We start from the raw sequence: 14,985 nt of genomic DNA on the forward strand, positions 1-14,985 counted from the left end.
AATCTTGTCAAGGTATTAAAGCTTAAAGTATTCAAGATCAGATCTTAAGAGAAACTGTTGTACTCACAAAATATTACAAAATCAACATTCAAATAAACAGTCAATCCAAGTCTCACGGTATAATTTTTCAAACTTTGAACGTCGCCCTCGTGAATGAACTTGTGTTGGAAGCTACAGGGGTCTACAGAAGCGTATGAACCTGATTACAACAAGCGCTATGAACGAAGTTGATAGCTGAAAATTCCTGCACACGACGCTGAAGGTAGACAACAAGGATACAAAATTACGCAGAGATACAGGATCTGATCCAATCGTTATAAGTGAACAAGCCCGAAGGGATTGTTGCTCCCCAAAAGTAAACCCCACTGGCTTACCTGCAGCAAACAGAGACATCACCCATGAACTTTGATTCATGAACTTTGATTTGAAAGGAGTATTACGAGAAGGTAAGTTTTTCACAGCTAAAGAACTCGCGATTCTTTTGGAGGTAGGCTGTTTATAAAAAGATATGTGGATTTCGTTGAGCCGAAGTAGCAATGTTAAGCGAGAAGATATGAACAGACTCACTAGAAGAGTTACGGCATGATCTTTTTGTGATTTCCGGATTCGGCCATTATTAAGAGGCCATTTTAAAGCTAAAAAACAGAGTTTTCCTTGTATTTAAGAGAGATTTAATTTAAGAGGGCCAGTATCATTCGGTAATCGATTGCACTGACCAGTTCTCGTAGACTATGCAATTACTCTCAACAATAAAAGCGGCAGCTAAGGCTATGTGTTGACTTCTCAGCCAGGTACCATACACAACCATGACTATTGTCACCGTTCGGTACTAATTATGGAAGCGATTTAAGGCCAGAAAGATATTTCAGCCAGCTAGACCTTTTAATTAGAAGTTTAGATTAAAGATGGAAAGCTCGAGTAGAGCGAAGGCTCCATTGAACTAGGTCATTTACGCTCTGTATTTTCGGCGTAAGGCTTGTTAATAGGTTTAAACGTATGTGTGTCAATGACGTTGAATTTATCGAAAATGCATAGGGGCCTACAACTCTCTGAAACTCATACTATCATTTCGCGTTTTTCGTATGCGTATCGATTTTATCGAGCAACTTGAGTACCTCACGAATGCCACACATGCTATAACTAGTTCAACATATATCTAGAGTAGTTTAATTAACAAAAGTCTTTGAGAACCAAATAAGCATAGTGCATCCAGTTATGTCCAATAGTTGTTCGCAAGGAACTATTTCGTGGCAAACCTTAAATGGATAGGTTTTACTATTGGTAGGGTAGGGTAGGTCAGTTAATAAAATACTCACTTCTGATGCTTTCGTATCCATAATGCGCATTTTTCAACTAAAGCTTTCAATCTAATCTACTGGTCCGTACTAAAAATTGTATAGCGCATCCCCTTCATCGACTTTGGCTTAGCGTTTCGCAGCATTTTTGCCTATATTTTTACGAATACCGATCGGGTGATATACACAGTATTCAATTTATATACGAACTATACATGAGACGGCCTGGGCTTGTACCTTAAGGACAACCCGAAATGGATTTCGATTATCAAGCGGTGTCCGAATGGTTCCTATTAACTATAGAACGGCCGCTGAGAAAACTTTGGGTTCACCTTAGCTGTCAATCGCTGACGCCAGAGTAGGGAAGCTGCTTGAGAATTTGAAGTTGTGCGAACGTTTACTTAAACCCGAGGTAGACCGTACCGGACCACTGACTGGCGTATCGATAAGCTTCGTGCATTCGAATCGTGTTTGCAATGTATGTTTCGTTTTGGTCTCTACGCGAATTGAGCATTAGAAATAAATCCTTGCTTGTTAACGTTCTCGTATACGGCTGCATAAATGACGCTTTCTTGCAGCTTCCATGCTAACTTAGTTAACGATACGGGCTTTTGTTGGTGGCCTCAATTTTCGACTTCTTCACTTTGTGGACCGCGCGCCGTATGAGGTGTTCGAAGTACGTTCAGCAGTTGAGCGGTTTGCGTAAGAAGTTCGTGAGTAAAAAGATGCGGGTTGAAATTGCCTTGTCCTTTACGTAAATCCGTTCGAGATTTAACTAGTTTTAGAGCGCAGTTTCTTTGGATGCTTGAATAGTTGAATTGGCTTGACATCCACATGAGCTGTCAATTAGAAAAGGCCTTCAGAAAGCAATGGATAAGCCGCCCATTAGTTGTGCCACACTAAATCCTCGTTATGCTATACAAATCTGAAGCCCTGCATTTATGTGTCTTCGCGATCATCCATCGTTAATGTTCCGTTTGGACGCTTAATGTGTCCTACACAGTTATTCCTTTTACTCTGGGACACTCGTTATCTTCTAGTTGATCCATTGATTTTCTCTTGTGGGCATTCAATCCTATGTTGATTCCATTCGTTTTCTATAGGTAAACATAGCTGTTAGTCAATCTGAGACCGCTTGTGCTGGACGTGTTCGTCAATTAGCTAGCGAATTCCTGGGGACAAAGATTCGACTCGTATTTTCATGGTTATCGAGAGCACAAACGAGGTTCTACCTTTGCATAGTCTTCATTTTGGACAATAATGTTGCTGAGATCGATTTTTGCTATCAATGCGTAGTCAAAGGGTGATTTAAATTGGACGAGTCGGGAAGCATCTCAACGTTTGACACTGACTCATCATCTGATGGGGCACTATGGAGGAGAGAATCGCCTACGCGGTACGCCGGCTCAGATTTCTAACTAGCCGTCCAAGCCGATGGTTGGCACAGAAGCTAAGCACCCTTGTTTCCTTGGATCGTTCCACTCCTACTATTAATACACTTAGCGATAAGTTTAAATCAACGGAACTATTGTTCCCAGCTGTTCGTTCAACGTCACCATGCGATCCGCGAGGTCACTAGCTCTGCTTGTAGGCGACAAGTAGACCGGCACGAACATCACTCGCTATGGAATCGTGATACTACAAACAGTATCCGACGAAAAATATCTGATATCAAACAAAGTATGGAAACTTGACCACCAGGCGATGTTCTGTCACCTCTAAGTGATTCGAAGAAGCTATTAAAACTAAGCTCGACTGAAGTTCGTTGTTCTTCGAAGAACAATATATCAATTATTAAAGACTTTTCTTTCTTTTCAGATATTGGTTGTGAGTAAACGCACATCTATGCAAACGATATTTAGATTCATGTTTGTAGAAAATGCAGTGCTGGTACATGGTTACGTCAGCCATAGGTCGTCAGCTGCGAGTTTTGCTGCGAGGAAGCATTTTGAGACAAAGTTTTCGCCTAGAATTCCACGGTAAGGAAAAATTTTGGGTATCTTTGAGACGCAAGCCCTTCGCAATTGTTCTTTACGTTCGCTGACGGCAGTCGTATTGTAGGTTCTTAAGTTGTGGCTGCTTTCTGTTGCACTACGAGCTGTTGCACTGTTGCTTTAGCAAGGTCTATTCTATGAGCGCACTCTTCCTAGACGCTGTCCTATTCTTCATGTAGTGCAAAGGTCGGTGGGAAGGGCGGTGGCTGGTTTCGCAGCTGTGTGCATGGGTACGTCTTTGATTGTCAGAACGATCGACGGTTTCGCTAGCACTCGGAAACAGCTCTCTAATTGAAATCTCTTATTCGCTTCTGATTGATACGTTTTGTGTGAGCTTTTCATTTCTTTTGTTAGGCTGTTCTTTCTCTTTGTTAGGATTTTCGCCGAGCATTTCGGGCAGATGAATCACTATTTTGAATAGTCGCGCTTCAAGTTCGCGCAGAATTTGGCGAGGTCTAATTGGCTTAACTGCGCCTCTAGTAGAAACACCTGGGTGTCAGCTTTTAGGGAGCCGTCATAGTCCATTGAGCATTGCACAATTGATATTTTCTTTCGAAATACCCTTTAGCCCTATCATCGAGACCGGCTAACATTAAACTACTGCACCGTTTTTGCACATAATGCATTTGAAGTTGCTGTCAAAGATAAGTTCTCCGCAGTTCATGATAGTTAACTTCTGGTTCCTTTGCTGCCTTTATTCATCGTCGTTTCCATGATAGCCCTGCGCTCGTTTGTCATCGAAAAACCTAGGAAGCAAAAATACGGATACATGCACTGTTTTGTTTGATAGTTTTTGAGTTTCTAACGTCGACATCAGCGGTGTCGACGTTTGAGGACAGGCAAACGTCGACGCCGCTGAGTCAATCGTCGACACCGCTGAGATGACTTACAGAGACTAAAAGAATTAAAAGTGAGACTAGAGAGATGCTGCCAATGTTGGAAAAGTCAAATCGTTGTACGTCTACGTAAGGACAAACGTCAACGTTGATTACTGGCAAGGATGGTACTTGATCACCGGAACAAAAGTTACTGTGCTAAAAAATGCGCGTATATTGTGGAATATCTATGTAAATATTTCCGTATAATTGTAAAGAAGTGCATAACCTGTCCCGCTGAAACAACGAAGTGAAATATGTTTAGATAAAATGTAGATACCAGGAATAGATACCAATAAAGGAAATACCAGGACATAATAAAGCGCTTGTGTACGCTCTGCGTTGCATAACACTCGGTTACTTATAATTTTGTACTGTGTGTGTTATTCATCTCAGCTAATTTAAAATACATAGATAGATATTCGAAGAGGCCATTCGTAGCAAGCGTTCCTTTTGTTCAGTATAAGTCTGCATCATAGTCGAAACAGAGGACTTGCATGGGAACTTGTGGGACATCATACCAGTTTCTCTTTCACTGTTGTACCTCAGAAGTTAAATTAACATTTTTTTCAACAACAACAACAAGGCAGTCATATGATAGTTGCCCTTCTAATGGAATTAGACTTTATGTGGCATATCGTATCGTCATTGTCTCAAATCTAGTACAAAATTAATATCATTGTATCTTGTGTAGAAGTTGTTTCGATGTTGTCGACGACACGAAAGTACGATGCCATCTTTTTTTAACGGAAAAAAAAAGATTCAATAACGATTTTTCGGTAGCTAAGACGCAATCAGGCATAACAAGCATCTCTCAACGTCGAAATTTTCCTAAACTTTCGCAGCCTCTCGGTGAGCACACAAATACTTTTAATAATGTACGACCCGAAACACATCAAGTCTATTCTGGGATTGGCTGCGTTTAACTAGTTTCACAATTCGCCAAGAATGGAGAAATGCTATCACCTCTTACTGCTCCTCGCAACAGCTATATATAAAAATTTTGCCCCTTAATGTTAATGTGTAGTTGCGGCAAATTGTAAAATATCAATGCATGCAGATTCAAAATATTTATTAAACAAAGATCTAAGAAGCAGTATGTTTCTGCTACATTTAAACTCGGTCTTCTAAATTGCGCTCATACTACTAACGATTGATGCACAACTTGTGATGGAAGCTATTCATAGAGACAAAATAACGTCGGTATGTATTGCCAATTCCTGGGATCGATAGAACCAAGCTGTCGTTGGCACCATTATTGACGTCGTCACGCCCTCGGGGATTCGAAAATCAAGAATAAAGGGAAGCGATACTCTTGGTGGCGTCCGTTGTCGCAGAACGCCAACCTCGTCGAGATGTTTGGCAACACCCAATGAAATAGAGAAAATGGGGTTCTACTGGATGAATGAATACAACGAAAGATAAGTAGAGGATTCAGGACAAAAACGGAACCGAAAGGATTGTTTGAGGCTAAAAAAATACAAAGCACACATTCGGGAAGTGGAGGAGTAGCAAGATCCGGTCGATGGAGTCACTGGAAGCGGTGCACAGTTCCATTAGTGAGTGATATCTCACGATGGTATCCTTCTAGACGCTTGTATCTGCCTTTTCTCTAACCAGTTCCTTACCCGCCTTGCCCAATACATTTTCCGCTTTGAGAGGTTTCTCTTCGCGCTGAGATCCTTTGATCGAAAAGTGGGCCCATTTCCCATCCTCGATAATCACGAATTTATTCGCCTGATGCAAGTTTTTTTAGCGCAGATCGAATCATTGCGAGGCGAGAGCTCCAAAAGAGGCGCGAGCTATGTCTGTGTGATCACTCGACCCATAAATTTTATGAAGAGATCGACCAACAACTTTTGTTATCATTCATGTCGTAGACAGCGAATGTCGCGGCCGTTTAATAGCTAGTCGTCGTACCGAGCGAACGAGGCCGTTCGGCACGAAAAATAGTATACAATTATTTGGAGAGCCAACAGTTTTCAGGCCATATTACAATTAGAAACATTATGTATTCGTGTGCCGATTTCGAATTTGTACTGAGAAAAGCTCAAGCGTGGTAAATCTTGAAATGTTTGGAACATTGAAAATGTCACAAAGATAGTGTAGCCGTGATCGCGTTCCAGTAGCCTACAGTTTCCAGGTCCAAGTATTGAATAACCTTACCAAATATCATTTTGCCAGCCGCACAGAAGTTTCATATATGAGGGTAACGTATACATGGTTCATTACGGTTCGTACTTGAATGGCAATATCCATGCCTCTGTCTTTAACCCGGTTCGCACTAGCGGAAGCACTATTCGTTATGGTAATCCCTTCTAGCGAGCGTCAGTTCCAATTCCTGGTTTAAGGCATCTCGCTGTGGTGTTGATATACCGTCGTCCATCGTCTGGGAATAACTAGTTGACTGGCTGCCGTGCCCGAAAACCGATACACTTACCGGAGCTACAGGCACATCGGGATGTTTATAGTTGAAACATACATTTAGGCCCGATGCAAGGAACAAAAAAATACTAACGAAAAGTAGCACTGCCGATAGATGCTTGCGTTCGTATTACGTGTCACTATTGCAATACTGCCCTTTGAAGAACGAGCTGGCCATACGTGGTCATCATGAGTGTATCTCTATCTCCTTTCGTCTCTCTTTCTCAAGGCAGGTGTACGCGATACAAATGCAAATACAAGTAGATGCCGTAGCATACTTTTTGTTATAACCAAAGAGTAAATTTACGTTCGGCACCACTGTGGGGCATTCCATCAGACGACTAGCTCCCTCTCAAAACGACGTATTTCTAAATCTCACATACTATACGATTTTACCTGCAGTCAATGCTTTTACTTGTCGATTTAATCAGGTCGCGCTTATTTCATTAGCAAAGGACCATGATTTGCTTTGTCGGTCATTTTTTTCATGCTGCTTCCTTTGGCTGATATCAAGGCCTCGACGTCCTTCGTTTGTCTACCACCCGTGTGTCCCTATTCATCAGTTTTTCTGTTTCCCGACGCTGTTTTTTGTCCTATTTCTTCGAGTAAAAAAAGTGTTTTTCTCTCTAGTTTTCCTTTCTTTGTGCGATTAATGGTAGCATTCATTGTCGTTTTAGTAAAACGATCGCCTTGCTCGCTCTGACATGAGCCATGTCAGAATGACATGACTTGCGAATGTTTTCCCTAGCAAGCCATATCAGGCTAACTAGGCTTTATGTGTGCCTGTAAATGAGATCGATCAGGCGGATCAAAATGGATGTGTGCCGCTGCTGCGGTCATGAAAATAATAGTAACAGTTATTGCAGCATGACGACTACAGCAAAAGCTATCATTATTGTCGAACTGAAGGCACACGCCAATCCAGCAGCTGCTTACCCTGACCTGTACCTTTCCTCTAGTCTAGACTTAGCAGAACGGAACACAGAAGCCTGACGGGTGGGAGAGCTCTGGTGGCACGTGGTGAGCCGTGCAACGTAAGCCGGCCCCAATAGAACAGTCTGTGGCGATCCTGCAGATCCCAATCGGCGACGCTGTTGTGGTTGTAATTGTCTATTATCGGTTACCCCGAAGCTAACGGCAGCACTACTACGCTAACAGATATCGACCGAGTCACCCACATACAAAAAGCAGCAACAGCGGCTCGGTCAACATACTTTCATTCAAATAGGACCGGAAAATATACAATAGAACGGGGCACGCAGGCAGGCCACACCAAGAACGACAAGCATTGTCGATCGCGTTGATTGTGGCCGCATTTCACTGTCTTCCGCATCCTGTTGCCTTTTCGTCGAAGACTTTCTGCTTGTTGTCAATCAGCATACAACAAGAAATAGGCTTCAATCTAATCTAACCATTTGATTATAGTAGCTTAAGTCCGCTTCTTGTAAGATTGCGTCTGAGGCTGTAAGTATGTGCAAAGCAGGGCGAGATGATAACGACGGGAAACTCTAAGGGCAGTCATTATAAGGGAGTCGCTTACGGTGCCAATAAGACAGAATTCTGCGACGTTTGGCTTGAATGCCTGTATGGCCTTAGGTCATCCGTCTAATTCGTTTGGGTTGGAGTTCTCCGTAGCTTCCCTGGGGCCGTTGTTATTCCTTGTAGTTATTATTGTTATCCTTCGTTGGCTATTAGACCGATGCCTGATATCAAACTACTACCTTCATTGCAAGTAGTACAAATCTGCTGCTTAGTTTTTCGCTGTCCCAACTGTAGTGAGGATCAATAAATCGCTGACGGTCATAGAAACCATTGGTAAAGAGAATTCAGCATTGGCATTGTCTGGGGCCCCGGCACGCGAGTTTTGAGATACATAGAGTTTCATGTAATTTTTCTGTTGTCGTAAATTAAAGCTAGAACAAACGTAATATTGGGTATTTTATAGAAAACTGTATATAAACAATAAGGATCACCGAAGTCTTGCTGCGAATCCTTTATTTTTTTGGCCGTTGTACATCGACTTGGCCTTTTTAGTCAATATTGAGCAATTTTTCAACATATTTTATCCATTTGTCTTCGAGATTAAACTTTTGCTGCTCCTGGTGCTGCTGCTGCTCCTGGTGCTGCTGCTGCTCCTGCTGCTACTGCTGCTGCTACTGCTGCTGCTGTATTTCGAGGAGTTTTTGAGAATGAAATCTTTGTGAGCTTTTAGAGATAAGTCGATTACGTCCATTACTCCTTCTATTGCAATCGGTCTTGATAAGCCTACTGTTATAGTTACAAATGTTTATACAAATCCTCTAATATGTGACAGAACTACTTTTTTGCGTTTGTCTGTTATAGATAAACTTTGTGTCAATAGATACGCTGAGTGCCGAATGCTGTTAATAAGCTCTTCAGTCTACTATTGATTTCGAGGCAGGTTATTTAATTATCTTTAGCTGTCATATTTCCTTGAGCTGCTTTAGAATAAAAACAATAAACGATTAGATTTTCTATGACGTTTCATTAGGTCGAATAGCCTCAACGCCCGCTGAGGGCACTTGAAACGAAGTGTAGAAAACAAGTGGTCATAAAACGTAGCCTTCATTTTCTCAATGAATTTCTATGTGTCTGCTAGCCATGTTCTCCTCCTCCCTCAGTCTTGCACAGGTGCTAAACCGTTTACCATTTCGCTATTCAGGATTTAACTAATTCAAATTATGAATGACATCATGCGACTCGAAAGCTTTGAGATTTTCCAAATTATCCCACCACTTCTTCAAAAAGATATCGAGGATGAGCTGGAACCAGGGTGTCAACGACTTATTGGTTCCCGAAAGACACTCTGTAAACGTAAACAATTAATGTTATTAGAATTTAATAAAGTAGTATTATCGTAGTTCGACTTCGCGGAAGAAGCTCGCAAGGAAATATTAGGTGCCAAGGACCTGCATCGATACCGCAGCTAGGTTTGCTAAGGAATGACGACTATACAAAACAGAATACGTATTTCTGAAAACAAAAGATATCATCCGGTATGGGATCTTTGCCTGTCGATTATTGTTCGCGGTAAAAGTTTCTGTCCGTTACCATAGTATAGAATGCACCTTCTTGAAATAAGGCTTATACAAACCTACGAAATAGTCAATCTTATCCCGGGGAAGGTAAATTGTGGATGTGACTTCGTTTGGATTTGGCCTTAAGCATTTGATATCGCGCTGAATGAACAAAATGTAGTCGATCTCGTGCTCGCCCCAGACATCGTTTGACGCTGCCATGTACTTAATACGGGTCAGATAATGAAATGATTCAAGAGGCAACTGTAAAGTATAGTCACAGGAGATATTGTTACGTTACAATAAAATCCGTCCTGGTTTAATCTTTTGCTAATTTTGCCTCCATCTAAACCGATCTAGTGTTAAATGATGAAGAGTTAAAGTTGGGAAACGTTACTATTGTAGAGCAGTAGCCGCCATCCCTGATCTCTTATGGGTATGCAGGTAATCACAGATTTACTAAAAGGTTACATGGGTTCGCATATCGTTTGTTGGATCAGTACAGTTCGTGCACGGAATTTTATCGAAGGCCTAGTTAGGCCACGCCTTCATTAGCTAGTCGTCGCAAGTGTCAGCTAGCACATTATCAACACGGAGGGGACTGGTTTGATACATGTGTATGAGAACCAGATCGGTTCGCGTAGGCCAGCAACGGAAAAGGTTCATTCCTGCTTCTAAATACTACCGTTTCTGTGTGTTGTCCTGTAAAAGCAGGCACGATGCAAACATTGTCCAATGCACAATTTTATGGTTGCGACGGTAATTATTGTCATGTCTGTCGGTTTTCTCTTCTTCTAGTCGAGGAAATCGTCATTATGACAGTATGGAAATGTATTGGTAGCAGAATAAGTGTGCTCACCTTCTTGCGTTGAAAGGACTACAAATACAGCGGTCTAATCAACTGAGATTCCTTTCTCTGGGTCATTCATTGCCCTGTGGGTTTGTATCCAACAAGCGGACTGATGAACGAGTATGGTCCTAACAAACGAATATATAGTATCCTCGAATTCCCGTATGAGAAATGCGATTATATGGTATGGGTCAAGCTATTTCGTAGAATATGAGCGTTGAAATCATTTGATTTTTAGTTTTTGTAGGAAGTGACGAAGGAGGACATCTCTCTATAAAATCTCAAATTGTCGCCAATTCGTGTTGATTTGATGTTCCCATTTGAAACGGAAGAAGAAGCCCACTCAAGGCCATTCTGTCTACAACAAGTAGCTTCGTTGTTGTTGTTGTTGTTGTTGTTGTATAACAAACAGTTGTTAATAGTTATTTATTGCCCACTACTATTCGTAACGTGTTACGACAGTGGTTCATTCGACCGCACAATTATCAAAAAGTAAATAGTAAGCTTTTTCTGATCGACGTTCTTTAGTAGTTGTCGATTTGTGCGCAGTAGTTACGTTTTGGCATTGTTAATACATGTGTGCATACCTGTAAGTGTTGTATCCTTCACCAGTGATCGATCCGCTGAATAAACTAGCGGCCAGAGGTGTCTTTTTCGGTTTCATTCTTCGTGCGTATCACCTCTATCTAAATATTTTTGTGCAAATTTTTCTTAATAGTTTGTTTTTTTTCTTCACTAATATTTTGAACTATCCGAAGAAACGAAATCCGGCCAAATAAATATACAGTCTATATAATAATGACGCGTTCGATTATCACTATAGCTATGAAAAAAATCATGTCAAAGTATACCAATTGAATAGTGTAAGATTGTCGCCTCGTGCTCTATAGTTTGAAGACAAAATAAAGCTGTTATTTACTTTGTTATACGTGTGCATAACATTATTTGGTTACCTTTACGATTATTCTATGGTATTGCGAAAGTAGCTCCGACATATAGCACATATAGCAGTGACGTACAAAGCGCAAGCCACAGATATCTGACCGCGTACATAAGTTACATCGCAATTACCTCTTCAGGAGAGATACCCAGTTCGCTAACCATTCGACGGTGAGCAGCACGCTTAACGCCTATGAGGGGATCTTCTGTGTGTTCTGACGGAATCGCTAACGGATGCGAGCAGCATGTATTGGTAAAATAACCGGGAAACGTGATCTTTTCATCTGAACGCTGCGTAATCAGTAGTTCGCCGACAGAGTTAAATAGGAAGACCGAGAACGCTCGGTGAAGCATACCTTTGCAGGAAACATATACAGCAAGACAGCTAGAAGTGACACTTATCTAATTTAGAAAAATGCTAATGTATTTGCATATTATCTTCCTGTTTTTTTGGCGATCGCAAACGATGTCTACATGTTTATCTTCCAGGCTTAAGACACACGATTGATTCAATATTTCAAACTCTCTACTTTTAGAACATACAAAATCGTCGATAGAAATCCTAGTGTTAAGTACCGATATAATTTACCTTTTCTGATGTTTGCCATCAGATGACACTCTTTTTTAGAGGCTGTCCCAATGGCGTTGTCATTTTCATCTACGAGAATACACTCTTCGTCAAGAAACTTGATTTGTTGAGGGTCTAAGTTTTTTAGACATGGCTCGTCGTTCGAGAGACTGGTCGCCGCTGCATTAGCTGGATGAACGGGATTCGTTTCACGATACATTCCGCTGACTCACGTATGTCGTCGGGTTCTAAATCGCGATTAGCTTGATTAGATTTCTCAGCTCTTCATATTAAATGGTTAACTTTCCTTAGGTTAACTGGAAGCGACGGAGCTCAGTTTTCACAACTTTACGGAAACTTCTGTTATGGTTAGATTATCGCTATAGCGGCCGTCACACTCGCCTGTTACGAGAATAGCTGTTATGGGACGAGATGCATGAAATTTCTTCAAAAAATTACAACGAAAATCCTCATTGGCGCCGTTTCGAACAGATAGAGGCGAAATTTTCTGGTACCGATTAGATATGTAAATAGTATGGTTCGTCGTATGTTAGGAATGAGAATAAGATATGCCTGAATTTAGGTGCGCCTTGCAGGATAATTATTTCAAATTACGTGTTCTACATAGAGCTATGACAGCTCCTGTTCTGTAACTCAAGCGAAATCATCCCTGGTTGGCCTACGAGTCGTTAGCGAATAGTTCGTAGCTACAGCCAAGTCCATTGGTCGTCTTACTTAATTAGCTGTCTGGAATGAACCGCTATGCTAGCGCCTTTCAGCTTGGCTTGTGCGTACGATCTGTTATTCTATAATCAGTTGAGGACTGGCTGAGGTGTATCGCATGAGCTTCTGTGTTCTGCAGCTCTGCATTCAGGGTTACGCCGAATGATTATAGACCTGTACAGCTCTATGTATTTAATAAGTGTGGATATTTTGGATAAAATCAACTGCGTAGACTTCTTGCTGTACGGTTACGATATGTTGTTACGACTAATCCTTTTAAAAATATTTTATATATTTTTTAATGTTGTATATATATATATATAAGTTCTTATTGGGAATTTCTCTATAAAAATGGGCTGTATTTGTTGTTGATAACTAAATCACTTCGAATGAGTAGTAAAATGGGTGGTTTCACACTTGTACAATACATAATTCTTCTTCGCCTGCTCTGTTACCTACCACATCTATGTCACGAAGTCACGCAATAAAAGGCATGCACTGGAGTTTTGGTTCAAAAAACAAACATATATAACAGAGTATTGTTTCCTTCGGCACAGATTTCTGATGCACAAACAACGCTGGTGGCGGGATTTGCTTTCCGCTGCTCAATGAACGCCGCGAACAACTTCAAAGATGGATCATGCACAAAGTAGCGCACGTTTCTAGTGACAAATCTTAAGAGATAAACACACTTTTAGGATTAGGTGGTTCGTATCGTCTCCAATCTTTTTGCAATCGTAATAAAGATGATCCGTTTTTGTGCTAGACATTCTACCAACGAATGGCAGATACCTTGATTGGTCCTTTGCTTAATAGGAGGCCATCGCGGAAAATCGATTAGATTGACTTTCCTTGTCATCGCACTACCTGCCAATGACGTCTACGACTCTGTGGGTAGCCAAGATGCATGGAAAAAGCTTGAGGAAGATTAATGCTAAAGGGTGCATGCACGTACACACAAGCATCAGTTCGTGAGCATACGTAACTCGTGCGCGTTCATGTCCCCATTAACCTACTGCAAGAGTTGTCCAGAGAATCCGCTTATGGCAGCTGGACAAAGAGAAGAGATCTGAGGCCGGTATAGGAACGTATAGCCGTTATATTGCATACAGTGGCCTTTAGTCCTTCTGCAAAAGTTCGTTTGTCGATTCTGGAGGAAATAACACGCTACACCATACCATACACGGTATCCATTTCATTGCTCACATGAACTATACTGTAAGCGGAATCTGCCACAAATGAAACACTGGAATAGTTAATTAATTGAAAACACAGGCGTGTTTTCAGTATAATATTTTATTGAAAAATGGCCATAATTAGAAATTATTTTTTTACCAGTAAGGGTGTACAATGTTTCATTTACAGTGTTTTCAACTGATTTTTTAGGTAATAGGGCAGAAACGGATAGATAGAAACAGGTGCTAGAGGTTTAATTGTTAAAATCGTTTAGTCGTGAAAGATTCAGTAAATACAAAAAATTTTTCCTTGCCATATAGTTTTATAAAGAGCAGGTGTATGAAAAAAAAAAAGATTTGTGCTTTCCCTGACAAACCTTTCCCACCTATATACATAGAATATTTTTTTTAATTGCCTCAAGCTTTAGCAATAGAATGATAGCTTAAGAGAGGTGTACCTTGTTACGCTATCCTTCGATAATTGTTGTTATGTAAAGGACTGATGAAAGTTTACAGCCATTAAGATTTGAAGAAGGTGCCGTCTTTCACAAATATTAGCTAAATAAATTTTGATTCGATATAAACAAGAGTAATATCATCGAAGGAATTAACTCCGGTGAATGATGCCCAGTTGGGTGTGTTAGACGCTGAGCGAGGGTAAGGCGTTCCAACGAATGAATTAGAGTTAATTATCACAGTTCGAACCGAACCCACTGGAAGATATCGAGGCGTAGTCGGTAGCAAGTTATTAGGGTGTTTTTCTTAGAAACCGTGATTTTTTTGCTTTTCACGAATGAATGAAGTACATAATTTATCGTATTGTGATTCGCATCGTTTGCTCAATAGCTGGTCATGGCTGATAAGCGGCTTCTGAATTAGCGTACAACTAATAGAGCTACTTGCGAAAGCTAATTAAAAGAAATAATAATTAATTAAATTAATCAAATTAACTGAGTGAATTATAGATAATTATTATTATTACAAATAATAAATATAATTATTATTATTATAAAAAAGAAAAAAAAAACAAAAGGTTATTATCCGCAGACGATGACAATGCCTAGTAAGACAAACGTAGCTTAGTTCACAATTTGGAGGACCAAT

The 14,985-nt window shown here is 40.7% G+C and overlaps 1 protein-coding gene across 1 annotated transcript; it reads right to left on the reverse strand.

Moving 5' to 3' along the window:
• Positions 1 to 8,566: 8,566 nt before the first annotated feature.
• Positions 8,567 to 13,500, reverse strand: LOC111261903 (isopentenyl-diphosphate Delta-isomerase 1). The gene is made up of 5 exons (XM_022835759.2): positions 13,166 to 13,500; positions 12,005 to 12,231; positions 11,548 to 11,771; positions 9,704 to 9,890; positions 8,567 to 9,415 (listed from the first exon to the last, which is right to left on the reverse strand). Exons 2-5 carry the CDS (start codon positions 12,201 to 12,203, stop codon positions 9,279 to 9,281), a joined length of 747 nt encoding a protein of 248 aa, XP_022691494.1. The 5' UTR covers positions 12,204 to 12,231; positions 13,166 to 13,500; the 3' UTR covers positions 8,567 to 9,278.
• Between the last annotated feature and the right edge of the window lie 1,485 nt (positions 13,501 to 14,985).

Source organism: Varroa jacobsoni, unplaced genomic scaffold (genome assembly GCF_002532875.2).
Source record: "Varroa jacobsoni isolate VJ856 unplaced genomic scaffold, vjacob_1.0 scaffold_612, whole genome shotgun sequence".
NCBI classification, from domain to species: Eukaryota; Metazoa; Arthropoda; class Arachnida; order Mesostigmata; family Varroidae; genus Varroa; species Varroa jacobsoni.

Bases quoted from the DNA above. Each gene is read 5' to 3' on its own strand.
- LOC111261903 (XM_022835759.2), bottom strand. From the start codon at position 12,203: ATGTATCGTGAAACGAATCCCGTTCATCCAGCTAATGCAGCGGCGACC. The intron at 11,772-12,004 runs GTAAATTATATC...TTTCCTGCAAAG, and splicing joins GATGGCAAACATCAGAAAAG to GTATGCTTCACCGAGCGTTC. The intron at 9,416-9,703 runs GTTTGTATAAGC...TTACGTTTACAG, and splicing joins TAAGATTGACTATTTCGTAG to AGTGTCTTTCGGGAACCAAT.